The 26697-nt window shown below is 44.6% G+C and overlaps 1 protein-coding gene across 1 annotated transcript in view; it reads right to left on the bottom strand.

The window, feature by feature from the left end:
* Positions 1-26697, bottom strand: part of LOC142483357 (DNA repair-scaffolding protein-like) — a gene marked incomplete at its 3' end in the record, with an annotated part of 148298 nt that overhangs the window by 16512 nt on the left and 105089 nt on the right. Inside the window, exon 6 of the mRNA XM_075583442.1 lies at positions 20845-21074. Within this exon, the coding sequence (XP_075439557.1) occupies positions 20845-21074 (230 nt within the window). The remainder of the gene's footprint in view (positions 1-20844; positions 21075-26697) is intronic.

The following is a 26697-nucleotide window of genomic DNA, read 5'->3' on the forward strand; positions in this document are numbered from 1 at the left end:
CAGGGGGGACCGGGACCGGCTCGGGAGGATTCCCCTGCTGGTGGGGAACTCGCGTGTGGCCGCCCGCGCCGCCGGGCGCACCGGGTTCCAGGCCTAAAGCATGCATTAAAAGGTGTGTGCTAGGAATTACCTATAGAGACAAAAGAAGTTCAGATGCCAAGGTCACAGCTAACCTTTTATTAAACATGGGTATTTTTAAGAGAAAATGTATCTGACCTACTGTATATAAAAATGTAAGCCCTGTCCTGAAGAGCTTACAATCTAAGTGCCATGTTAGGGCACTTACAGAAACAGGAGGTGAAGGAGTAAGTGCAGTTTATGGCAGTGCTTGACCACGATGGTAGGCAAGTACGAGTATGGGTGTGGGGCAGTAGTTATGAGTTCAGGCTACTGAAATGCTGTAGTCAAAAAGTGTTTTTAGGTTTGATGAAAGGTCCAGGGAGGGACCCAAAACGTTGTGTGTATTCTCTGATTGTTACCGACTAAAACTCGTTTGGAAAGTAAAGTGTTGTGGAATATTTTTGACTTCATTAGTCTATCTGAACTCTGCATAAGGGGACCTGAACATATTTTTCTTACGTGTTTTTAGGTTTGACTTAAACGTTAGGAGGAGTCTGGAGTATATGGAGTGTGAGGGAATACCACAGGTAAGGAGCACTGAGGGACAGAGGTTTAAGGCAAGAGACCTGGAGAGGTGGAATGGGTAAAAAGGAGACTTATGAGCAGAGCACAGGAGACTAAGGCTTTGGACCCCCGCTGCGTCCGGCGGCGCGCGCGGCCTCGTGCGCCACCAGCCTCTTACCTGCAATCTGTTGGTCCCCGCTGCCTCTTTCCTCTGTGGCTCACCACGTGCTGTGATGCGTCAGCCGGCAACTGCTACCAGAAGGTGGTGTTCTGAAGCGTTGACGCGTCACGTGATGCGCGTGTGAGCCAATGAGGCGGTAAGGAGGGGAGGCGGTAAGGAGGGGAGCAGGGAAGGAGGGAGGCGGCCTGTTGAGCTGTGTGTGTGTCATGGCTTGTTTTTTTTTTTTTACTTTTGGCCGGCTCAGTTTCATGAGGGAGGAGTGAGGAGGGAGGAGGGAGGAGTGAGGAGTGAGGAGTGAGGAGTGAATGCTGAATGCGGAGCTCCGTGTGGTGTGTTTTTTTTATTTTGAGCCGGCCAATCAGAGGGGCACTTCACTGAGCAGGAACTAGTCTGGGTGCGTGTGTTTCACTCTCCCCTCTACAGACCCATTGCCTTTGCAAACACCCTGTGTTAATGCCTGAATTGTTTGGGAAGGAAAGTGTTTGTGCAAAGATTTCTGGTATGAGGCTCAGGGGGAAAAACAAACATATATTAGTTTGGCCGGTGTCCGTCGTGGCCCCGCCCCCTCATCATGGCCTCGCCCCTCGGCCCGTTTTGGACACGCCCCCCACACGCAAAAATGCTCCCTGTGGACCGGAGATAGCATGAAGTGCCGCTCAACTGTATGCAGTGCGGGCGCGCTGTCTGAGGCAGTGGGGCCTTAGCCTAAGGCCACGGGCATGGTCAGCGCTTAGCCGCTGAGGCAGCGGACTTACCCCCGCCACCCTTTATGAGGGCAGCTTTAGGAGGCTCTTCCGCAGGCGTGCGGAGGAGACAGCTCAATTTAAGTTTGAGCAGAGGGCCGGTCACGTGAGCGGTTCGCCCAATGAGGGCGAACCAGCTCCATGATGTCACTGGCCCGCCCCCCGACACGTCCCTGGACGGCGCCCGCAATAAGGCCAGGGAAAGCACCTGCTTTCCCTCAGCCTCCGCGCGCCTCCGAACGGCTGCAGTCGCTATGGTCTAGTGCAGGAAATCAATGCTGATATGTAGGGAGGAGCAGACGAGTAGAGAGCCTTGAACATAAGAAGGAGAACTTTGCAGGTAAACAGAATCTTAATGGGAAGCCAGGAGATGGATTGAAGGAGTACTGTAGATATGCAGGCACTGTCCTAGGAGAAAGTGAAACGAGTCTAACTGCAGAATTTTGGATAGATTGCACAGGAGAAAGTCATGAGACAGGGAGACCTGTAAGTAGTAATTTACAAAAATCCAGACGGATCAGCATAGGGTCATGCACTACAGTTTTTTCAGTAGTGTGATAGAGGAAAGGGCGGATCTTGGTAATGTGAAGTAGAAAAACGTGACAGGTTTTAGCCAGAGCATGAATGTCAATGGAGATGGGGATAGAGGAGTCGAATGCCGCTCCTACATGCTGTGCTATGAGAGCTGGATGGATGGTGGTTCTGCTTACTGTGATGGAGGAAGTGGATTTTAGGCTAGGTTTAGAAGGAAATATGAGGGGCTTAGTTTTAGACATACAGTATTAGGCAAAGTGAGATACAGTAGATATTATTAATCGATAGATAACATGTATTTACTAGAATGGCCTCTATCACATTTTAGAGAATAATGTCCCTATTGTTAATTTCAGAATTTTATAGTCTAAGTTGGCTTTACATTACATTTTCTTATTTTTCAAAAATTAAAAAAAGCTAATATTTTGCATGCAAACAGAGCGGTTAGGGAAACAATACATATATACAGTGGTGAGCGAGAAAAAGTTTGTGAACCTAAATGATAATTACGAAATTCCATAGTTTTTCCATGATAACCTTCTTGAACCAAAACCCAGTCTTTTCTTAAATATCCAATAGGGTTTATAATAGGCAATTTCATGTATTTTGAAACAAAATTATGTATTAATTAGACAAACAATGAGTAATTAAAAGTCAGTGTATGTGACAAAGTAAGTGAAACCCTGTTTTTTTCCCCAGCTAAATTAAAGGACCTCAGAGAAGCAGCCTAGAAAGGCTCATCAGCGTAGAAAGGGTTGCAAAACCATTTCTAAAGATTTGGGGCTCCACTAATCCACTGTTGACAGATAGTCTACAATTGGAGAATGTTCAAGACCACAGTCAACCTACCCAGGAGTAGTCTTCCTATTAAAATCTCTCCAGGAACAAACTGGTAAATCATCCAGGAAGTCACAAAAAAAACCAGAGTAATATCCAAGGATCTGCAGCATACTCTCGCCTTGGCTAATGTGAGTGTTCATCACACACCTTTCAGGAAAAGAGTGAACAAGAATAGTGTTCATGGAAGAATAGCCAGGAGGAAACCACTACTCTCTAAAAAATAACATTGCTGCTGTCGGAAGTTCGCCAAAACGCATATATATGATTCACAAGACTTTGGAACAATGTTCTCTGGACAGATGAGTCAAAGGTAGAACTTTTTGGCCTCAATGAGAAGCGTTATGTTTGGCGACAACCAAATCTGCATTTGAACAGAAGAACCTCATCCCAACCGTCAAACATGGAGGGAGTATGATGGTTTGGGTCTGCTATGCTGCCTCAGGACCTGGATGGCTTGACATATCCATGGATTCTGCATTATATTAGAAGATTGTAGAGGAGAATGTCAGGCCATCTGTCTGTGAGCTGAAGCTGAAGTGAAAGTGAGTAATGCAGCAAGATAATGATCGGAAGCATACAAGCAGATCTACGAAAGAATGGCTGCAGAAGAAGGAATTCCACGTTTTGAAAGCAGATCTATGAAAGAATGGCTGCAGAAGAAGGAATTCCACATTTTAGAATGGTCTAGTCAAAGTCTGGACCTAAACCACATTGAAATGTGGCAGGACCTGAAGCGAGCTGTCCATGTAAGGAAGTCCTAAAATGTGACTGAGTTGAAGCACTTCTGTAAGGATGAATGGGACAAAATTTCTCAATACCGTTGTGAGACTGACCAGCGGTTACAAGAAACGCTCAGTTGAAGTCATAGATGCTCAAGGGGGTGCCACCACGTACTGAATCTACAGGTTCACATACTTTTTCATACATGAATATTGAATTTGAATCATTTGTGGATAAAAATGTTTTGAAAAAGTATCACTTTTTTTGTGCAATTTGTTTGATCAAGTTATCTTAATCTATTATTAGGACTTGGATTAAGATCTAATAACGTTTTAGGTTTGAAATACGTGAAAATCCTAAGTGGTTCACAAACTTTTCCTCAGCACTGTAAAAAAACACAAGGATTTCTTTCCAAGTAAAAAAGTGGCTGAATCTAGACATACCATTTTAAGAATCCACCAGAACTGCCAGAAATGGCATGATTTATCTGTGAAGTCCTGATAACACCTCATTAATATAAAGCCCTGACGAAGGATAGCAAAAAGGAAAGAAGAGATTGGATTGAGTAGAAAGAGAATGATTAATCATGAAGGGATCCAGAAATACAATCGTGGATGAGCAGACATACTTACAACCCAACTCTTAGTGGTGGTCGTAATAATTCACGGAAAATTGTCCTAGTGGAGTAGTTCTGTACAATGTCGATGCAATTTTCTGTTAATGTCTCAAACAAACAAACAAACATCTCTCAGCAACTACAATAAATATTAAGTGAACCAGTGTTACTTTCTTGCCAGTAGTAAAAGATATCTAGATTTCCACAGCATCCAAGAGTGATAAAAGCGCCATTTATGAAGCATGCCAAATAACAGTGTTACTAAGGTGCATTCAGACACACTCGTTAGACATAGCAACGATCCAAAAGTGCAGACAAAATCAAGGAAGTCAAATTTCTGTTGTACTCACCTTTAAAATCCAAAATATATATAATTAACTTAAACTTTAAAATAGTTTTGATAATCTTATTTGTTTGGTTTTTGGCATGTGTTGGTTAACTACATACGTTACAGTATATTTTAACATGTAGATCACAATCCTTACTTTATCAGCTTCCATGATTCTATAGAATTTTTCTTCCCGGTATCTTGCCCTTAAACCAGGGCTTCTCTGGTCCATGTTTTTGTTGCTGTTGACTGATAGGACAGCGGCGTTAAAGATCATAATCAAAGCGGAGGGGTGTGGAGTTGCTGGAAATCTTTCTATATGATTTAAAGTAATTCACAATCTGTACTTTCATCGTAACTAAGGAAATCGGGGAGCGCGTCACCCGTGGCGCACTCCCTCCTTAATTGCTGCCTCGCGCAATCCCGCAGTTCACACAGCGCGCGCTCACGGAGGAACTTTGCTGACGTTGCGGAGTCTGGCTCCGCCCCTTGGTTACAACGCGTCAGCATCGCACGACGCGTGTGTACCGCTCCCCAGCTGCGCGTCAACACTCCCAACTACCTCCATCACTCCCACCTGTCTCCTGCATCTCCCAGCCTATCCCTGCCTCCGCTGAGGCCGCACTTTCATTCCTCCCTCCTGCCTCATTGGTCGTTCGCCCCTATTTATGCTCAGCTGTGCCACTGGCACTTTGGCTGAGCATAGTTCCTGTAGCGTTTTTCTTCCCACTTCTTGGTTCTTAGCCTTGCCTTGCCGATTCATTTCCTGTGTACCGACCCGACTTGACCCTTGAACTCCGCTCTTCTGGATTACTGACCCCGGCTTACCTTTGACCTTCTGCATCTCTCCAACCCTGACCTCGGAACTCTGACTTCTGCCATTCTACTGGCTCCAAGCTCGGCAAGTATCAAGAATATTCTGACCTCTTCAATCCCGACCCCGGCTACCTTGACCATCCACTCTCCAAGTGAGCACAGCGTTACAGTAACAGAGTTAATTTGAAATTGTATACAACCTCTTATTAGTTACAACATAGATGAACGCTAAACAGGGTTTAACTTTAAAAGTTGATTCGGACCTGTGCAAAAACCAACCGTAGCTTTCAAGTATTCTGACCATAAATAATGGGTACACTTAATTGATCTGTGAACTTTTATGTTGTCTATTAAAAGGTATCACAGGGAGCATAGTTTGGCGCCAAACTGAATGGGTGCTTGTTAGTGCCGCTTTGTACTCAGGAGGCTCATAACAGCAACTATATGCAGTTTTAGCGCAGAAATTAGGGACCTACAAATACAGCTAAACTAACTCACAGGAGCTAAACCGTCTCGGCACCAGGCTGACCGAAATTGAGGAACACCAGGACCACTTTGACAATGATTCCCACAGAAACAATCTGCGCATCAGCGGAACTGCGGACCCACAGGAGCTCCAGTCTCTTTCTACTGCTCTGCCCAGCATACCAGAGCCACAGCACCTCCTCAACAGAGTACACTGGGCTCGCCGACAACAAGCGCCCAACACGTCAAAGACACGTGATCCAACACTTGCACTATTTCAACGTAAAATTATGGTGCTGCCAGGAACTGTACAATGCTTGAGCTGGATGGGGCCATACTCCAGTTCTATGCAAACCTGTCCCCGGTGACCCTGCAGAGGTACAGAGATCTCAGGGAATAACTAAAACCCTACGAGTGGAAAATATGCGCTACAGGTGAAATTTACGCGATCCCGGTTATAACGCGGTCTCATTCCGTGGACCCCAAAGACCGCTTTATAACGGGGTTCAACTGTAATAATAATATTTAATCCCCCACTTAAGCAATCTTTTTAATACCTGCACCCCCCCCCCCCCGCGCCTGCTCTCCTCCATTGTTGCGCACGCGCTCCCACCTCGCGCAGCGGCTCAGGTGACATTATTTGATGTCGTGTTACCATGGCAACCGTGACCTCACATCACCCTGCGGCGTCCTGAAGACAGCTGAATCTAGGTAATTAGAGGTTGCAGAGCCTTATTTCATTTAAATGCCTTGGGGAACAGCGCGGGACCTATGCAACCACCTGCGTAACGCCCGCCCGCCCCCCGGTTTGCGCACCCCTGCCTTAACCAAAGAATATAAATTATCTGAGTAAATGCTGAAAACAACTCCAGTCCTCAAGGGCCACCAACAGGTCACGTTTTAAGGATATCCCTGCACAAGTGGCTCAATCAGTGGCTTAGTCAACAACTGACCTTAAAACATGACCTGTTGGTGGCTCTGGGGACTACAGTTGGCCACTCCAGCCTGTATTCCTAAACCACATAAAGACCTAACTGACTGCAGAAATTAAAGGCCCATGTCCCTGATAAATACAGATGTGACGCTCCTTGTCAAAATTGTAGCTGTCAGACTAATAAACAAGTTACTACCTAAACTCATTCACCCTGACCAGGTTGAACTTATACCGAATAGACAGACACCTGATAACATGTTATTGACCCAGTTCATATTTCCAACTCTCTGAAAATCCCTGCGATGCTCTTCCTTTTAGATGTGGGAAAGGCACTTGATAGGGTGGCCTGGCCATACTTATTTATGATGCTACAAGCCTACTGATTTTGAGGGAACTTTCTCACTAAGCCATAATGAGATACTCCAGTTTTGTGTCCATTTCAGCACAGATTAAAAATGGCACAAGGCAAGGATTTTCTTGCGGGCTAGTTAAAAGCTCACACCTACTGGTATTTTAGTTAAGTTACAATTAAATAGTTTCAGGATTTAACTTAAAAAAAACATTACTTGAGGATTTAAAAACAAATTATGTGAAGAGGATAAAAAAAAAAGAAACAAAAGGAAATGAGAAATTAAACAACATACAATAAATAAAATATAATAAGCTCCTTTAAAGGACACCAATTTACATAGGGATATACAGTCTTGGCAAGCTCAAAACCCAAACCCATTGCATAGTGTGTGTGTGTGTGTGTGTATCTATATACTTTGGTATCTATATATTTGGTGGTCATATATAACCCACACCTAGAAGCCCTACGCAAGATCGCCAGGGAACTACAGCCCATTCTCCAGGAAGATACAAGACTGCAACAGGTCTTCCCTGAAACACCCTTATTATCATACAAATAACCCCCTAATCGCAAGAAAATGATGGTGAGGAGTAAAGTATTCAAAAGTACCACAGAATGCGGGACAGACCATGCCAGGACGCAAGATGCAAAACCTGCGCAATGCTCCACACCGCGGGCACAATACAAATTTTGTTGTTTGGTACAATACAAATACCACACAGGAATCTAGAGTACAAAATCAGAGGAAGGTTCACCCTATCCTCAGCAATGTCGTGTACCTCATCATGTGCATGAAATACCCAGGGGGCTGCTACTACATAGGTGAGATGGGACAGGGGCTAAACAAGAGAATGAATCTGCATTACCACAGCATCAAACACGGAACATGACAGTCCTGTCGGCGAACATTCCTCTGACTCTGGCCATAAGATGAACGATCTGAATGTGACCATACTCAAAGCTAACCTTAGAACACCGAAAGAGAGATGGTTGCATGAATACCAATTTATGCAACTGTTGGGTACACTTAGCGATGGCCTAAACAGATCGAAGTTTTATGAATCACTACTGACATGAGAGAACTCTCTTCCCATGAGTGCTAAAGGCCATGTCTATACATACTGCGCTATATGAATGCACACACAGCTGTCTCTTACACATACATATGTACAATGTAATTCCATCCCTATATACCAATAGGGACCACATAGTATCTATACACATTAATAGTAATGCAACACCCTCTTACATTTCTACACCTACCCACTCCATTGGTATACACTCACACACACCTTTTGTAAAGAGCTGTATACACTGTGGACACTTTATACATTTATATTTACACACACACACACACACACACACACTCTTACATCACTATTATATGTTTATTTTTGTTTCCTTATTATTAAAGTGACGGGCTGAATAAAAGCTATGGTTTAAATATCCCCAAATGTGTCTCCCTGGTTGTACCCTTGCACATATCTCGTATACACACACACATACATATACTTGTGTTATTTGGAGTGCTATAATAAAATGTATACAATAGATAAAAAGGCATCAATGTTACATCCAACATGATATAACATTTAGTACATTACTATGCATTTATCTGTCACAGTAAACCCATTTCAATAGGTCCTACACTACCAATATTAAACTGTCTCATGCATTTCTTCCACTGCATAGAGAGAAGGGAAACAGAATACAGTATATGTCACGCACCCCCATGCCTTTTGGCTGCAGTATTGTTTCCCCTTCTCTCTATGCAGTGGAAGAAATGGGTCTAGAGTGACGTGATTGTAGGCTTAAAATATTTTTACCAAAGTATTGAACTACCTTACCCATATTTATGAGGAAACAATACAGATTAAATACAAGCTAATGTACTAAATTATATGTCATGTTGAATGTCGCATTGGGGCCTTTCTGTCTCTTTTAAAGGACACACTCTGTGCACGCATCCTATAAAAATCCCATTAGCTTGCCCCTCAGAAGTCCCCATGTGGCTACACCCTGCTTTGAGGCCAGCATGACGTTACATCTTGGTTCTTGGATCGTAGAGACCTGACGCACGTATGATGCAAATTGAAAAAAAAATATTTCCTTTCCCTGATGCGAGTGGATTTTAAGGACGTTCTGTATTGTACTAGACACGATAACTACAAAAGTCAATTAATCTAAAGATGCCGCCAGCCAACAGCTCAGCACAGAAACTATTCAACAGCTAAGAACAAAGTTGGTCCTCTTCCCACATTGGAATACAAGAAGTTTGTGCATTTCCCAAAAATATACAGTCTTCGAAAATGTAATATATGATTCAGAGGTACGGCTGCCAAAAAAGCAATTGTAACAGAAATAGTAACAAACTGTAACTGAATTCCAAAAGAGTAGAGAGAAAAAATGTAAAGTTACTAATACAAACAGAATATAATCTAAAAATAAAGATGACCTCCAGCTGCGTATTATAAATTGCATGATACATTATATAAGTAGGGTATCCGGTTTCCGGTATTTATTTTGTCATAAAATTTGTGTTTATTTTTATGTTTTCTGGCGTTTTCATTTTATAAAAAAATAATACTCAGTGCTAATCAGTGTTAACAATGCAAGCAAATGTACACGCATTTGAATGTGGTGTATATCAGTGCACTTTTTTTAGTCTCCATATTCCCCCGTGACGCCTGTGTCTCCTACCTGTGCAAGGGCTGCCACAAGAGGTGGAATTTAACAGGAAAGGATGCTTCATTTCCAGTGTTTATTGGTTTTAACCAAAAGTGCAAGGTGGTCAGTGATGTTTTTTCAGTTAAAACCTAAAACCGGGAGCAGGCAGCGTGTGCCTGTCACTCACCGCCAGAGCCTCAAACACAATGACATGCAACGTATCGGGCTGCGTGCTTCAAGGCTGCTTGGCGCCTTAAAGCATCCTGCCCGTCACATTGCAAGGCATTGTAGGATGTTTGATTTTAGGCTCGGCAGTGAGTGCAGGCACACGCTGCCTGCTCCGCCCTGCAGTTTGACACCAAAAGCATGCCGTGAGTCTCCTCAGCTACAGGCCAGCCTTTGAGGTAAGGGTCTGTGTGGGTTATGTGAAGGTCAGTGTGGGTATGAAGGGCGGGGGATCGGCGTTGGTATGAAGGGCAAGGGGATTGGCGTGGGTATGACGGGCAAGGGGATAGGTGTGGGTATGAAGGACAGGGGTATAGGTGTGCGTATGTAGGGCAGGGATATAGATGTGGGTATGAAGGGCAGGGGGTGTGGGTATGAAGGGGGGGGACCTGGGTATGAAGGGTGGGGAACCGTGTGGGTATGAAGGGCGGGAGGATCGGTGTGGGTATGAAGGGCAGGGAGATAGGGGTGGGTATGAAGGGCAAGGGCAGGGAAATCGATGTGGGTATGAAGGGCGGGAGGATCGTGTGGGTATGAATGGCAGGGGGATCGGTGTGGGTATGAAGGGCAGGGGGATCGGTGTGGGTATGAAGGGCGGGTGGCATCGTGTGAGTTTGAAGGGTTCGTCTGGGTATAAAGGGTAGGGGGGTCGGTGTGGGCATGAAGGGCGGTGGGTTTGAAGTGCAGGGGAATCAGTGCGAGTATAAAGGGCGGGGGTAGGTATGAGTATGAAGGGCAGGGGGATCGGTGTGGGTATAAAGGGCAGGGGGAACGTGTGGGTTTGAGTGGCAGGGGGGTCGGTGTGGGTATGAAGGGCGGAGGTTCAGTGTGCCTTTGAAGGGGCGAGGGATCAGAATGTGTATGTGTGTGTAGGGGGGAGGGAGGGGTCGACCAATACCTTGCTAGGTAGGAAAGGGGCATGGCTTAGCATTTAAATACCCTGCTCCCACCAGACCACAAAACATTAATTCTGTTTCTCACCTAGAAATGCAGTATTCTGTGTCTAACCGATATCTAAGTTTTATCACCAGGGCCATCATCACAGCTTAGGCGGAACTGTCATGCCAGCCAGCCCAGGGTGCCAGGAAATGCTAAAAATTCAGGCATTGGCGTATGCAGTGGGTCCTGTGATTAAGTTCCCAGAAGAGATGGGTCAGGCGGGCACAAACTATGCGATAGGGCCTCTGCCCAAGTCACGTGAAAACTGGGAGCAAAGTTATGCGGTTGGGCCTAGGTGTCCACAATGGGAGACTGAGCTAGGAGCTTTCCTGAGCGGGTGGTGTTAGACCAGTTGGACACGGCATAAGGCTCTCCACCTCGACTTCTGCAGGACACATGGGGCGCCTGCATACAGAGACTAACGGACTGGCCAACAGTTTGTTTTCCAATATTGTTAAAGAAATAAAGCTGTGACCTTTTTTACTTCCACAAAAGTATTGTGTGGTCTTCTTTTCAGTTTGAGTCAAATTAAAAGGATACATACTGTACGTTAAGCCTTTATGTGCCTCAAACTAGCCAAGAGCACCTAAGTAATCAAAGTGCTGTTTCCAGTAGGAATCAGGTTGGATATAATGAACCTCAGTCAAATGTAGGGGTACTGTGTCCATGGTAGAGAATGCAGAATACTGTATGTGCCACCTGTATGTGAGTCTAGGAATCTCATTCCTGAACATAGGCAAACCTAGGTAGCTCTTTTGTGGACTAATCCTAAAATCGACATAATCCTGAAATTCCACTTTTTCTGGAAACTACTGGAATTATGGTTCACAATTTTTAAATGTTTAATTTCTTTCAGCTGTTTTTCCCCCCAGATATTATGCAGGAACAAAATGGTAATTCAAACCAACCAATAGGGCACATCAGTTTATTGGCCAATAAAATCCTGTCTTCTCATGCCAGAGCACGGTATTGGGACCCAACAAATGTGTGCAAGCTTAAAAAATTCCGGGGTCTCACTTTTCCAATTTGTATTGTAAAAAAAAATAACTTCTACCGGGCTATAGACTATCTTATCAACGCCACGTTTTCCCTCTAATGAATAAAAACATAAATCAGATTCTGTTAAGATTTCCGCAATTTAATGAAAACACAACTACTCTTCCTAGAGACAAGTCAGACCATGACTGGCTACATAAATTAAGGCCCCTAATTGACGACCTGTGTACAAAATCCGCAAAAGTATAAACCCCTGCAAAAAATATCAGTGTGCATGAACCATGACCGCTTTTTAAAGTAAGAGAGTTATATTTCTGCAACATGTCCAAAACAAATATGCCCGGTATGGAATGACATTTAAGAAATGTTTTGAAAATTCCACTGGTTATATCTAATTTTTTTGCATTTTTGAGGGGAAGGGCATAAAGTTAGATTCTCCTGGCTGCCCAGCTACATTGAGTACAAGTGAAAAAATTGTTAGGACGTACAGTACCTACCACTGTTGGGAATAGAGGATAGAATTAGTGATGCACCGAGTACCCGGAATTACCCGGTAGGTTTTCAGCTACCCAGACATTACCCGTACCCTGCAACTGAGAAGTGGGCCCGGCTGCCGAGTAATACCCGGCGTTGGGTAATGTCAGGGTAGCTGAAAACGACATCATCCCTTACCTGCTGTCAGCGACGGAAGGCGAGGAAGACCCATTAGGAAGACGGCGGCGACATCTAGGCAGGTCAGCAGAGGTCCTGTGGAGGTGGCAGCATCAGCAGTGTGTGTTCAGCTGGCGCGGGAGCTGCAGGACTCCATAGCAGTGAGAGCTGGGGAACCACGTGACCGGAGCAGAAGCTGACCTGCCTAGATGTAGCCTCCGTCTTCCTCCACCCCCAGGTAGGTGCAAACCGAGTAACCGGGCAGGTAGATCATTTAATTTTGGCCGGGTATCCGTTTTTTTTTTTTTTTTTTTTTTTTTTTTTAAGTAAGACCCGGTCCAACACTAGATAGAATCCAGTTTAGCAAGGAATGGTTGTCAGATTTTAGGTTTGTCCGTGTGGGTTGGGAAATTAGTTGGGTTTGGTTTAGTGACTTGAATTGCGTCTGGATTTAGTTGTTTTTAGGGTCAAGTGAATTGAGGTTGAAATACCCAAGAACTCACACTACTTGAGAGGTGCCAACAAACTGAGTGATATCAGTCAGGAATTGTAGTGGGGCTTCAGGGGAAAGGTAGATGCCAGTAATAAGAATGGGTTAGTGAAGGGGAGGCACATTTTGCAAACAAGGATTTAAAGAGAGGGTGAACTTGGAGAACAATTTAGTAGCATAAATTGTAAGGAGTCTTCAATATAAAGTAACACCCTTCCTCCCCTCTTTAACCTATCTTTCCTAAAAATTGTGCATCCCTGAATGGCAATAGTTGCATCGAGGGTTTTAGGAGTTAGCCACGTTTCAATGAGAATGATGGCTTGGGTTTATGCAAAAGATATCATGCCCTTAGTTCATCCACTTTGGGAAGCAAACTACGGATATTTAGAAGGCGACAGATAGCCCTTTTTGGAATTTGAAAGGTGCATTCTCAGGGGTATAGGACCAAGTTGAAAAAGAAGGGTCTGTATTCAGTTCAATATCCCATGCTAAAGAGAGTAACAATATAAATAAAAATGTGTGTAATTGTTTGCAGGCGGTAAGGTTGTAATGTTTGCTATTAGAATGAGTGGTGGTTAGTGTACTTGTTTTAAGAGCTCCACCAGCATTCAGTAGATAATGAAAGGCGTTTTAGTAGTCCAGGGTGTATGATGATATTGGGTGTGGGCCAGGAATGAGGAGGAGTTTGTATTGGAAAGAGAGTAACATTTACACGAGGAAACAGTAAAGGACTTAAGGTAAGTATCAGGTTCATTATCACAAAGTAGGAAACTTTGCATAAAGCTGTGATAAGTCCAGTTAGTGTTTGCATTGAGCAGACATGCCACATATCGCTTCCAATCTGCCCCTGATTACGAGATTCAGGTAATTTCTCTGATCTTTGAGCAAATGTGGTATCAGAACTGACTCCCAGTGAAAATGTAGCAAGATTGGTAGGGAGACATTTCATGAAATAGTTCCAGCTATTCCAAGTAAGATTCATTCTCAGAAATGCTATAGAATGTGCTATAAAAAATAAATTAAAAAAGGGGCATAAGGAGCAACTCCAGCTTCTACTTCCCCAATTCCCAAGTAAACCTCGTCTATGTCTTTGAGATTTCCAGATAGGACCTTCTTAACACAAAATGTGGGCAATACCATTATTGCTTAATTGAATTTTGTTGAGGAAGGGGGGTATTTCTTAAGAGGAGGCATTTGATGGGGGGTGCTTGTTGTGAGGGGGCGTGGATGCCATTTGTTGTGCAGGGTGGAGGTTGTAGTGGTGGCGTTTGTTGGGTGGGCCTAGCATGTCTGGGTTCACTCAGTAGTGGAAGTAGGGGGCCATTCCAGTTATCTTCCTACCTCCACTAGGCCCTTTCCATGAATACACAGAGTTGTGTGTGAGCAATTTTGATGTAAAATCACATATTTGCTTACGTTTCTGAGAATAATATAAAAACTACTATTTTCAACAGAGATTTCTGGCCAGAACATTTTGTAGGTATTCCTTTTTTTAATTAAAGAACAGAATTTGTTTGATAAACTGGCTCAAAGACATGCAATTATTGATAATATCCGATTGAAAACATCATAAAAAGTATTGTTCAAATTAGTCCTTTATTTGAAAAGTATAGTTTAGCACATTAAAAAATGTAGAAAGCTCTCATGTATGGACTGTGAAACTCTTGTGAAAATACTCAACAAATATATGGTGGTATTATGTCTGCTTTAGTTTGTTTTCTGAGCATAGGATAATCAGTATAATTTAAAACCTTGTCAATTTTGTACTGGTGCAAAATGTTTTTTTGGTATTTTTGAAGAACAAGAATATGCAAATGTATCAACTTGTAGCTTTAAATCACATCTTTTTAAACACCACCTAATATTTGGAGAAAACATGCAAGCATTCATGATTTTTCTTTTTTCCCCCATCATATCTTGGTCAAACAATACATGATTCATCAGTGAAAGGCACCAATAAGAAGCTCAACTTGTCCCTCAAAAAAAGATAGATTGTTTTGATAGGCACATGAAAAGACTCTCAGAGAAAATATGGTTTATCAAATGTACTGCAAACTGTGAAAATGTATTTGACCATGCAGGTGGCCCTAGGTGTTTTACCAGGAAGTAATACTTAAAACCGAGAGGTTACTCTCAATGTATGTCTTGGGCATAGAGTTACGATGACAAATAATACATAGTTACACATACAGTTACATAAGTGAACAGGGTATACATTATATACAACACATTGCATGCACAGTTAGAGATAATATATATTATAGGTGTATGTAACAGTTACAGACCAGGTTAAAATGTGAGACAGCTTTAGTTTTGAAAGAACTTAGACTGGTGTGGCTGCGGGTGTCCTCGGTAGGTTGTTCCAGTTTTGGGGTGCACAGTAAGAGGAGGAGCGGCCGAATACTTTGCTGAACCTTGGGACCATGAACAGTCTTTTGAAGTCAGATCTCAGATGGTAAGTGCTGCATGTGATAGGGGTGAAGAGCTTGTTCAGATAGATGGGTAGCTTGCCCAGAAAGTATTTGAAGGCAAGACAGGAAAGATTAACTCTGCGCCTAGACTCAAGTGATGACCAATCTAGTTCTTTGAGCATTTCACAGTGATGTGTGTTGTACACTGCCAACACGTTTAAATCGAGCAGGGCTAGTTCCGCAAGCCGGGGGATGCCCCGGCTTGCTAGCCCCACTCCCTCGGCGTGCCGCGCGTCACCGATGCGCGGTCACGCGTCATCGGGTGTCAGCGCCCCCTGCACGCGCGTCCAGGGCTCCCCGAGGGAGCCCTGGTGTCCCGCGATCGCGGGACGGCGGCAGGGGGTTCCGGGGGACCCGGCGGACCCGGCAGCGGTAGGGAGAGCACCCCGATCGGAGGGCGCTCTTCCGCTGCTTCGGCGCGCGCCCGGCACCCTCCGGCGCGCGCCAGGTTACTGCTGCGGCAGAGAACGGGCAAATGCTCGAATAAACTCTGCCGCAGCAGTAGTTGCATTGGAGAACAAAACAGCATATTGAATAGTAGATGGTGTCAAGTTTGCTACGGTGGGTTTGAGGTGCCGAGCCGTATACTATGTCGCCATAGTCGATAATTGGCATTAGCATCTGCTGTTCATTACGCTTTCTGACCAGCAGACTTAGGGAGGATTTGTTCCTGTAAAGTACACCTAGTTTGGCATAGGTTTTGGATGTCAGGATATTAATGTGCATCCCGATTGTTAAATGGGAGTTAAACCATATGCCCAAGTATTTAAAACTAGTAACAGGAGTTAAGGTGGTGTTAGCGTTGGTTCTGATCTGGAGGTCAGTCATTGGAAGCTATAAAAATTTAGCCTTGGTCCCAAATACCATTGTTACAGTCTTGTCAGTGTTTAAAAAAAGTTTGTTTTGGGAAATCCAATTTTCAAGTCTCAAAAAGTATCTGCATACATGTGTATTAAAGTTCCCTTACAAGCTGTAGGAAGATCATTGATGAACACTGAGAAGAGTAGGGGCCCCAGAACAGAGCCTTGCAGGACGCCACAGGTGATATCCAAGGGGTTGGAGTTAGAGTCTGAGATGGACACATGTTGGGATTTATCTGATAGGTAGGACTGAAACCAATTTAAAGCATGCTTCCCTATTCCAGAGCACTGGAGTTTGTTAAACAAGATAACAAACAACATTATCAAAAGCCTTTGCAAAATCTAGGAATATTGCACCAGTGAGTTGTCCCTGTTCCATTCCACACTGGATTTCACTGCAAACTTTTAGCAGGGTAGTTACGGTAGAGTGTTTGGGGCGAAAGCCAGATTGGAATTGGCTAGGGAAATTTGTCTTGGTATATTAATCGCTTAATTAGGAGTGAACACATTTTTCCATGACTTTGGATAGTATTGGGAGAAGAGAGATTGGCCTATAGTTTGAGACAGTGTTTTTGTCTCCACTTTTGAAGATTGGAACAACTCTGGCAGTTTTCCAGATCTTAGGAATATGGCCTGCAGCCAGAATAGAGTTGATTATGGAAGCAATTGGTTTGGCAATGGCTGGGGCACCAAGTCTTAGGAACTTAGATTGCAGTAAGTCAGGTCCACATTGGCTGCTTAGTTTTAATTTGAGAAGTGCTTATGTAATCTCCTCTTCAGATACTGGGCCAAATTGAAAATTGTGGGCAGTGTTGGGAAGGGGTGGGGCTATATGGGTACTCACAGAATGAGATTCGTTTGTGATTTGGGTTGCGTTTCGCTAATACGTTAGTAGCACATGTCCGGAAGGATGCCAGTGGATTGGATTCTTCTGGGATTTGAGGAGAGAATCCAGTCTAGCAAGGAATGGTTGTGAGATTTCAAGTTTGTGCCGTGTGGGTTGGGAAATAAATTGCGTTTGGTTAAGTGACTTGAGTTGTATCTGGATTTTGTGGTTTTTAGGGTCGAGCCAATTGAAGTTGAAATCCCCAAGAACTAGCAGCTCACTCTTATCATTCTGAGAGGAAATGGAGCCAAGAAACTGGGTGATATCAGTCAGGGACTGTAGAGGGGCTTTAGGGGGGTGGTGTCACGGTAGGCCAGAACTTTTAACACCAAAATACCCAGATTGAGCAAAGCAAGAGATAAAATAAATTGTGATTTATTTACAGAATGAACACACACAGCTTGGTTTACAATTACAACGAAAATACACTTACTAGAATGGGGTAAAACTAAATATCTTGTTCCCAAAACGAAATGTTGCAAAACAAAGTCTCTAGGAGCAATTTCCCAGGAGCAGGAGTTGCTCGCGAAAAGAGCCTGAAACAATCCTCGGTCAGCAGTGCAACTTGCCACTGCTGTTCACTACACCAGAGCTGCTTCTTTCGTTCTGTTCCCGTAGTACTGGATCTTGGAATCTTAGGTCTTACGAACTCTTGAAGCTTAGCTGAATCTTTGTTACGATGTTACGAATCTCTTACAGCATGATGAATCTTAGGTGAATCTGTTATAGCATGGTGATTCTCTTCCTGAGGGGCTACACAGGTTCTTATAGGGTTAACATTCCTATACATAACTAGTCCAGCCTATCTCTGTGGGAATATTTCGGTCACCCTATTACGGAGTTGCCAATACTTTGCAAACCTGGCATAGGGGGCTTCTCATTCTGCTTTGGGCACGTGCAAATTTTGCCCCTTGCCGCTTAGCATATGAGACCCTGTCCCTCTTACCTGGTGCCGCTCAGTCTGGGCAGGGTGACATCTTGCCAGGATGGCTTATTGAAGTTCTCTTTCTCTACCAAGGAAGCTAACAACTGGTTTAACACTTCCATATCCTGGATTGCCTTTGAAGCTTAGAGGGCGGAGTAGCCACTCTGTCTCCCATGCAAATGGATTTTTACCCTTACTGAACATTACATAAACTTAAAAACATATAACTCTCGCCACCTTATACCTGGTGCGAGATACACTAAACCTCAACCTGGGTCCTGGGGTTTGTGGGCATGAATGTGATTCATTTCCCTGCCCGGTCTTACTATTCTGGTCTGTGCTGAAGCAAGGAGATTTGGCAGTAAGCTGCAAACTGCTTTCTAGGGAGGATTTTATCCGGTAGTCTGTGTTCCTCATGTCCTCAGGCATCTAGGGAGATTCCCGAGTACGTGTTTCGGGGTAACCCGCAACACTGGCCCCCTTCCTTCCATACACACCCTGACAACATTTTACCATAAAATCACCCCTGAAACTCACGCCCTGCCATCTCCGCTAGTTGGCACTCCTGGAACAGTACAAATACACATACATCTTTATTACAAATACAGTTACATGCCATGATTGGGTTGAAGAGCTGACAATCTCAATTCCCCCATATGGCTCAGGGGCACCCAGCCCGGCATAATACCTGAATTATTGGCCTGGGTACCTGTGACAGGGTGAATAAACATCACCAGCCCTATGCCTGGCAGACCTATGTTTAGGTCTACAGTGCAGCAGTGACGAGGTTAACTTCCAGCTGAGAGGTCTGGTTAATTAGTCTGATCTCAGCTGCCTCATCAAGGAGCTTTAAAAACCCCAGGCTGTACACACATGCAGCTGTCTGAAGCATGGAGATACACTGAAACTCTGGAGAGAGAACAGCTTGATTTAAGGTCTGTTTTTCTGGGACATTTTGTTTTGATGCTGAATTGTTTCTGTCGACTTTGAACAGAAAGGGCAAATCCCTGCTCAGGACTTAAATTGCTTTACTTTATATATGCTGAAGAAAAGCTCTTGTTATTTTTGTGTGCCATATTTTGGGGCTCAATAAAAAGCCTTATCAAGAAACCCACGTGTCTTTGCATGTACCCTGCAACAGTACCCCTTCCCCGTCACAGGCGGTAGATGCCAGCAACCAAGATGGGCTTAGAAAAGGGGAGACAGATTTTGCTAACTAGGATTGCAAAAGAGGATGGGCTTGGGAGGCAATTTGACAGTATAAATTGTAAGGTGTCTGCAATATAAAATAACCCCTCCTCCTCTCTTTGACCTATCTCTCCTAGAAATGGAGTAACCCTGAAGGGCGATATTTGCATCGGGAGTTTTAGGTATTAGACATGTCTCTGTGAGAATTATGGCTTTTGGTTTATGCATAAGGCACCATGCCCTTAATTCATCCAGTTTGGGCAGCAGGCTCTGGATATTTGTATGCGTGACAGATCTGCCTTTTTGGAATTTGAAGGGGTATTCTCAGGGGTATGGGACAGAGTTGAAAAGGGAGGGCCTGGGTTAGGTTCAATATACATTGCATAATCAATAAATAAATGCAATTGTGTTCAATATGTGGTTGCATTTTAAGCAGAGCCGTGTCGTGGTACGTCCTGCCTTTTAATTAAGTGGACTCACTTCAAATTCCAGTCTCAAGTTGTATTGCCCTTAGGAAAATCACTTTACCTGTATGTCTGAGACAAAAACAGAACTAGATTAAAAACTCTAAGGGGCAGGGACCTGTGAAGGAAAATCTCCATGTACAAGACATATACAGTAGAGGCAACGCTTATTCTAACATTTGCCTTAAACTAGCCGGGTTACATTCAGGGTATGTGCTGGGTATGTTCAGGCCTAGTTTGAGGCACGTTTAAGGCATTTCTGCATTGACTAACGACCCATAGGATTAACACAGCAGGGATCCCTGGCAGTCCAATTCAGTTTGAATGGGACTGCCAGGGACCCCCCCGCTGTTAATCTGATAGGCCATTAATCAATGCAAAAATGCTGGGGCTAGTTTAAGGAAAGTTTAAGGCATGTATTCAGAATGTACCTGGGTGTTTCCTGGGTCTTTTGGGGAATTGCCACTGGTTTTTGTTAGAATAATCGCTGACTCTACTGTACTACACCAGGGGTGCGCAAACTGGAGGGGGGGGGGGGGAGAGAGGGTCGCAGCGGTTGCAGAGGCCCCATGCTCTTCCCCAAGGCATTTAAATTACATTCCGGGGACCGCACGAGCCCTCTGCAACTTCACTTACATGATTCAGTCGCTGTGGCGTCAAATGACACCGCAGGTTCCCGCGCCATGACGTCACATGATGCTTCAGAGCTTACACCATCATATATGAGAACAAGGTCACTTCAGTGTTTTCTGAGCTCACTTACACATAGATGCAAACATCCCTACATCCCTTTGATTTGTATCTAGCTGGATAATAAACCCAATCTATTTGAAAGCAAAATAATGATACATACATCCAGAAAATGGGGAGGATGTTAAAAAAAGAAAAAAAAGAACAGGCAGTAATATAGATTGGGCAGTAATACCAACCTGAGAAACTTTTTCCTCTTCTTGGCAGAATCCTCTGGCGTCTTGCTAGCCTTGTCTGCTTTCTTCTCAGGTGTCTGCAGCAGAGCCTGTGCTGATCTCACCCATTCACTTGCAGACTTCCCAACAACTTCTCCTTCATCACTTATTGGAAGCGTTGGCCACCCAGCTGGCATAGTGGCATCATCTAGCGGATCATCAGACGAATACTCCGCAATCTCCATGGCAACAGCCTGGAAAACACATGTCGAGGTCAACTTCTTTCTAGTAAACCACTGGGAACTTTACCCGACAACTCTGAGCTCACTGACAGACTGGGGTATATTTTTCACAAAGACAGAATGCAGAAAAGGTTTGTCGCAATTTTGCAACTTTGGTTAAGATATACTCCCTCGGCCTCTGTTAGCAAGACAGACTGGTTGATATGTCAAAACTTAATCAATGATGCAGAGAGGTGACAAACTCTTCCACAGCATTCCTTGAGATTTTTTAAAATAGTATATGCACCATAGAAAATTAACATATTGTCTAATTGACAACTAGAATAGAGTATTGGCCCGCATAGAGTGCTATGTTTTTTTTTTTTTTTTAAATGTCCTTCCGAAAACTGTACTCGTATTATATGCGCAGCCTAACACCTTTTATTTTTCATGTAGAACACCTTCACAACTTTAGGGTCGTATTATGTGCGAGGCCGTACTATAGGGTCGTATTATGTGCGAGGCCGTACTATAGGGTCGTATTATTTGCGAGGCCGTACTATATTCAGGCCAATACAGTACATCTTCAATAAATAGCCACCATTGCTTATTGCCCCATCAGTTCAAAGTATGTTACACTTGGTATCATATACTGAAGTAAGGTGTATGTATGTATGTATGTATGAATGTATGCATATATATACACACACGTACATACATAGACACACAGACCTGTATACACAAGATTACCTTTTGGAAGGTCATCAAATGGACAAACCTTTTTTTTCGTATCACTTGAAAGTTCATATCCCATTCAAACTTATTTACACAAACCCTATTTTTAAGATTGCTTTTAATCTTCTATTAACAGATAATTTGAATACACCCAGTATCAGTACGGAAGAATGTTACATTCCAGAGTTAGGGGGCAGTATGAAAAATTGATTTATGGTGGGGCAGAGGCACAGACTTTAGTATAGAGCAGACTGTAAGGTAGAGAGCTGTGAGGCAGGAAGTATACATAACGGAAGGTAGCAGTATTCAAGACGGGAGAGAATGAGGGCAGGGTTCAGACTATTGACATAGGCAAGTGCGAATGTTAGTATTATTGTAGAGGAAGAAACGGCATGAGAGGAAAGAAGCAAGTAACACCCAAGCAACATGATACTTAAATCCAAGTCTTTGCTGTATGTCTTTGTAGTGACAGAGTAGCAGTCCGTAATACATTCGTTTTAGAGAATAAACAAGAGGGTTGACATAATGTATAGTGTGATGTCTTAGGCTGCGTTCATGCTCCAGAAGACCGCGCAGAGGCGTGCACGTGCGTCACCAGCATTTAGCGGGAGTGTTTTCTGGCCAGGCTAGGCGCGATGCAGGAACGTGTCTAGGATTGTATCTGGGCTGTGATGTCACAGAGATGGTTCGCCCTCATTGGGCGAGCCGCTCACGTGACCTGGTCGTCGCGCCGTGGAATCAAATGTAACTGATTTCTCGCGCACTGCGCACTATTGCGCTGATCACGATCATGCTTGAGAGCGGTGATGTCACCAGCTCTCCAAGCATGAGCGCCGGCTGTCCTGTCTATTTTGCAGGCGCGCACGTGGGGGCATGGGGGCTTGTTGAGCACACTTCAAACTCTCTTTTTCTTTTCAAGCTTTTCTTTTCAAGCGCCAAGCTTGGGAGAGCGTGCTTGCCCGCGCACGAGCGAGCGCACACCGTGTGAGCGGGGACAAGACAATTTAAATTGCAGGAACTAAACTCAGCAAGCGCCGCACGCTCAGCACTAGCGTGGACGCAGCCTTAAAGTCTAGCAACTGGTAGGCTTAACCCCTTGGCTGCTAGAACAGCTCATGAAAAACAGAGTTCCACAAATTCTTACACCCCCTCTTGTGGCCGCAAGAATTATTTAAAAGTGTAATTGCAATGCTCTGTATTACACAAACACAGTGTACTTGCACCAGCATTTGTGTAAATATGATACCGGCAGAGGTCCCCAATGCTGTAAATAACGCAGTTCAGCTCCAGCAATCCCCGGGTTGCAGAGATATTTACAGGTACATTCATCAGTGCTACCACCTCAGGAAACAATATGGTTGTCAAATCTTGCGGGAGTTGCAATGTCATTGATTTCGTCCCCCTATTGGTCAATAGCGGTGGCCATGTTGGATTCTTCAGCTGTTACCCAGCACAGAAATCAGTAATTATCTAGGGAAACGGAGGCCCTGAAGTTGAAAATAGCACGGTTCAGCTCCGGGAGACTCCTGGTTCCAATTATTTAAAAAATAATCATTTCAACTTTTGCCGGCATTGCGGCTTTAAGTTACTGTATGTGTACTTGACAGCACGAGTTGCAATTTGCAATGACACGTTTTTTTATAAGGAAAACAAGTATTTCTACATCATGAATTGCTTATTTTGTTATGGTTTAGAGACGTGCAGTATTGCAGTGATAGTTAAGATGAACAAAGGCATCTATTACAAATGTTTATTTTCATATAACTTGTGAACTGACAATTTAACGGTTTAAGTTTAAAAAAAAATATCTTATTTTATATGATTTTTAGCTCCTCAAGCAGATCATATATTACACTAACCAACATATGTTGACAAGATAGTACACGCATTGATTTAAGCATTAAAAAAAAAAAAAAGTTAAAGCTTTATCAAAATGTGATCTCACAAGAAACACTAATCAAAGAAGTGTATCAATTAATTTGACCCAGTTAAATATCGTATTTATATCTATGTAATAAAAATGGTGGGGGTATAAAGTATTTTATTCGATCTGGTACTTCAGGGGTTAATGTGGCTACAGTTTGACTTAAAAATACAAAGAAATGGTATCCTGTGTCTGTGCTGGTCTACGAAAAGAGGGCTTAATTGGGGGGCTCTCACTGATGGCCCACTAAAAGTGAAATAGGTATAGTTTAGAAGGCTGGTGACAATAGCCAGATCATGGGCTGTCAGCCTGAAACAAAACCGTAACATTTTTAAATGTCCCCTGCACATCACAGATAGAGGTGACAAACCGGTCACCCCTTAGTTGGAAGACTGTGTTGAAGCAGCAGTTCAAGCAATATCCTACATGTGTGGTTTTTTTTAATAAATAAGTTCTGTACTATGAGAAAATACTTGTAGCATTGAAAATTAAAAAAAAAATGTTTTAAAGACATTTTTAATGTTTCTAATGTAGGAAGCATTTCCAAAGTGACAGCCCTCTTCCCCTTCTGATAGGCTCTAGCTCTTGAGCCCCGCCCTCTCTCTAGCTGTGCACCAATTGAATCTAGTAACTGTCCAATCAATCATATTCCAGGACTACATTGCCCAAAATGCTGTGCAAGAATTGAATTAAATAGCCCGGAGCACGCGATCGATTACAGGAGAATGGATCGATCTGCAGTTTAGCTAATCACTTTCAGTGTGCAGATTGTATTGATGCACATTTTGAATTAAATATATATTTAAATATATATATATATATATATATATATATATTTATATATATATATTTATATATATATATATATAGTGCTCGACAAACCCGGTCGCCAACTCGCCAGCTGCGATCGGATATTGGCTCGTGGCCAGTAGCTTTTCCCCTGCTCTGCAAAAAACAAAATCCCCTGCTCGGAAAAAAAAAAAAAAACCCTCTGGCTGTGACGCGGCTTGGAGTTGCCAGGACTTCAAACCGCCCTTCCTTCTCTGCACGGGTAAGTAATGGGGGGGGGGTTGGGGGTGCGCACGCGCGTGCATCTGCTACTCCTCCTATATATCCTCCTGTATAATTGTGTCACCTGCTTACAAGACCTGCACTGATCCGGTCATGGAGAGGATTGTGGACAGATGCTTGAGGTGGGGGGGAATTTAATGCACTGTAATAAATATTTATATATACTGTACTGTTCTGGTGTTTCTCCCCCCTTCCTCCGGTACTCCCGCTGCCCGCGCGGCTCGGGTGCTTCACCCCCCTCCCTGCTTCAACCCCCTCCCTCCGATGCTCCCGCTGCCGCTGCCCGCGCGGCTCGGGTGCTTCACCCCCCCCCCTCCCTCCGGAGCTCCCGCTGCCCGCGCGGCTCAGGTGCTTCACCCCCCCCCTCCCTCCGGTGCTGCCCGCGTGGGTCGGGTTTTTCACCCCCCTCCCTCCTGTGCTCCCGCTGCCTGCGCGGCTCGGGTGTCTCTCCCCCCCTCCCTCCGGTGACCGCGCGTCTCGTGTCTCTCCCCCCTCCCTCCGGTGACCGCGCGTCTCGTGTCTCTCCCCCCTCCCTCCGGTGCCCGCGCGACTCGTGTGTCTCTCTCCCCTCCCTCCGGTGCTCCAGCTGCCCACGCGGGGCGGGAGGTAGTAGCAGGTGTGTGTGTGTGTGTGTGTGTGTGTGTGTGTGTGTGTGTGTGTGTGTGTGGTATGGGAGAGAGAGAGAGGGTATGGGACAGAGAGAGAGAGGGTATGGGACAGAGAGAGAGAGAGAGAGAGGGTATGGGACAGAGAGAGAGAGAGAGGGTATGGGACAGAGAGAGAGAGAGAGAGAGGGGTATGGGAGAGAGAGAGGGGTATGAGAGAGAGAGAGAGAGAGAGAGAGAGGGGTATGGGAGAAAGAGAGAGGGGTATACAAGATCTCAAGGGAGAGAGTGTATGGGAATGAGAGAGTGTGTGTATGGGTATGAGAGAGTGTGTATGTGTGTGTGTGTGTATGAGAGAGAGAGAACGTGTAGGACACCAGAGGTACCCAGTCACCCCCCACCCAGTCACTCAGTCATCCCCCCCACCCAGTCAGTCAAAAGTCAGTCACCCCCCCACCCAGTCAGTCAAAAGTCAGTCACCCCCCCACCCAGTCAGTCAAAAGTCAGTCATAGTCTGTCATCCCACCCCCTGCCCAGTCATCCCACCCAGTCAGACAGTCAGTAATCCCCACCAAGTCAGACATCCCATCACCCCACCCCCCCAATCACCCCACCCCCACAATCAATCACCACAATCAATCACCACACCCAGTCACCCCACACCCCCAATCACCCCACCCAGTCACCCCACACCCCCAATCACCCCACCCAGTCACCCCATCCCCCCACAGTCACCCTCTCTCTGTCTCTCACCCTCCGTCTCTCTCACCCTCTCTCTTCGTCTCTCTCACCCTCTCTCTCCGTCTCTCTCACCCTCTCTCTCCGTCTCTCTCACCCTCTCTCTCCGTCTCTCTCACCCTCTCTCTCCGTCTCTCTCACCCTCTCTCTCCGTCTCTCTCACCCTCTCTCTCCGTCTCTCTCACCCTCTCTCTCCGTCTCTCTCACCCTCTCTCTCACCCTCTCTCTCCATCTCTCTCACCCTCTCTCTCCGTCTCTCTGTCTCACAATCTGGATCTGGATATCTTATTTACCCTGTATATCTTAACTGCCCTACACTACACCGAAATAACCTATTCTGCTTTCTTCCAGATCTGACTCAAGTTTCACACGGGAGACATCGGAACCCCCTCTAACCCAGAAGACAGGTAGGGAACACATCCCCTCCAATGTATAACATTGCGGGAATGAGGGTACCTGGACATTGACGGACTGCAGATCAGGTAAGATCCCAGGCGGGATTGCTGCTTTAAATATTGTGAAGTGGGGACGTCCAGACACTGGTTAAGGGGTTCAGGAAACTAGTCATTCACATCTGGCTTTT

Source organism: Ascaphus truei, unplaced genomic scaffold, assembly GCF_040206685.1.
Source record: "Ascaphus truei isolate aAscTru1 unplaced genomic scaffold, aAscTru1.hap1 HAP1_SCAFFOLD_323, whole genome shotgun sequence".
Lineage (NCBI taxonomy): Eukaryota > Metazoa > Chordata > Amphibia > Anura > Ascaphidae > Ascaphus > Ascaphus truei.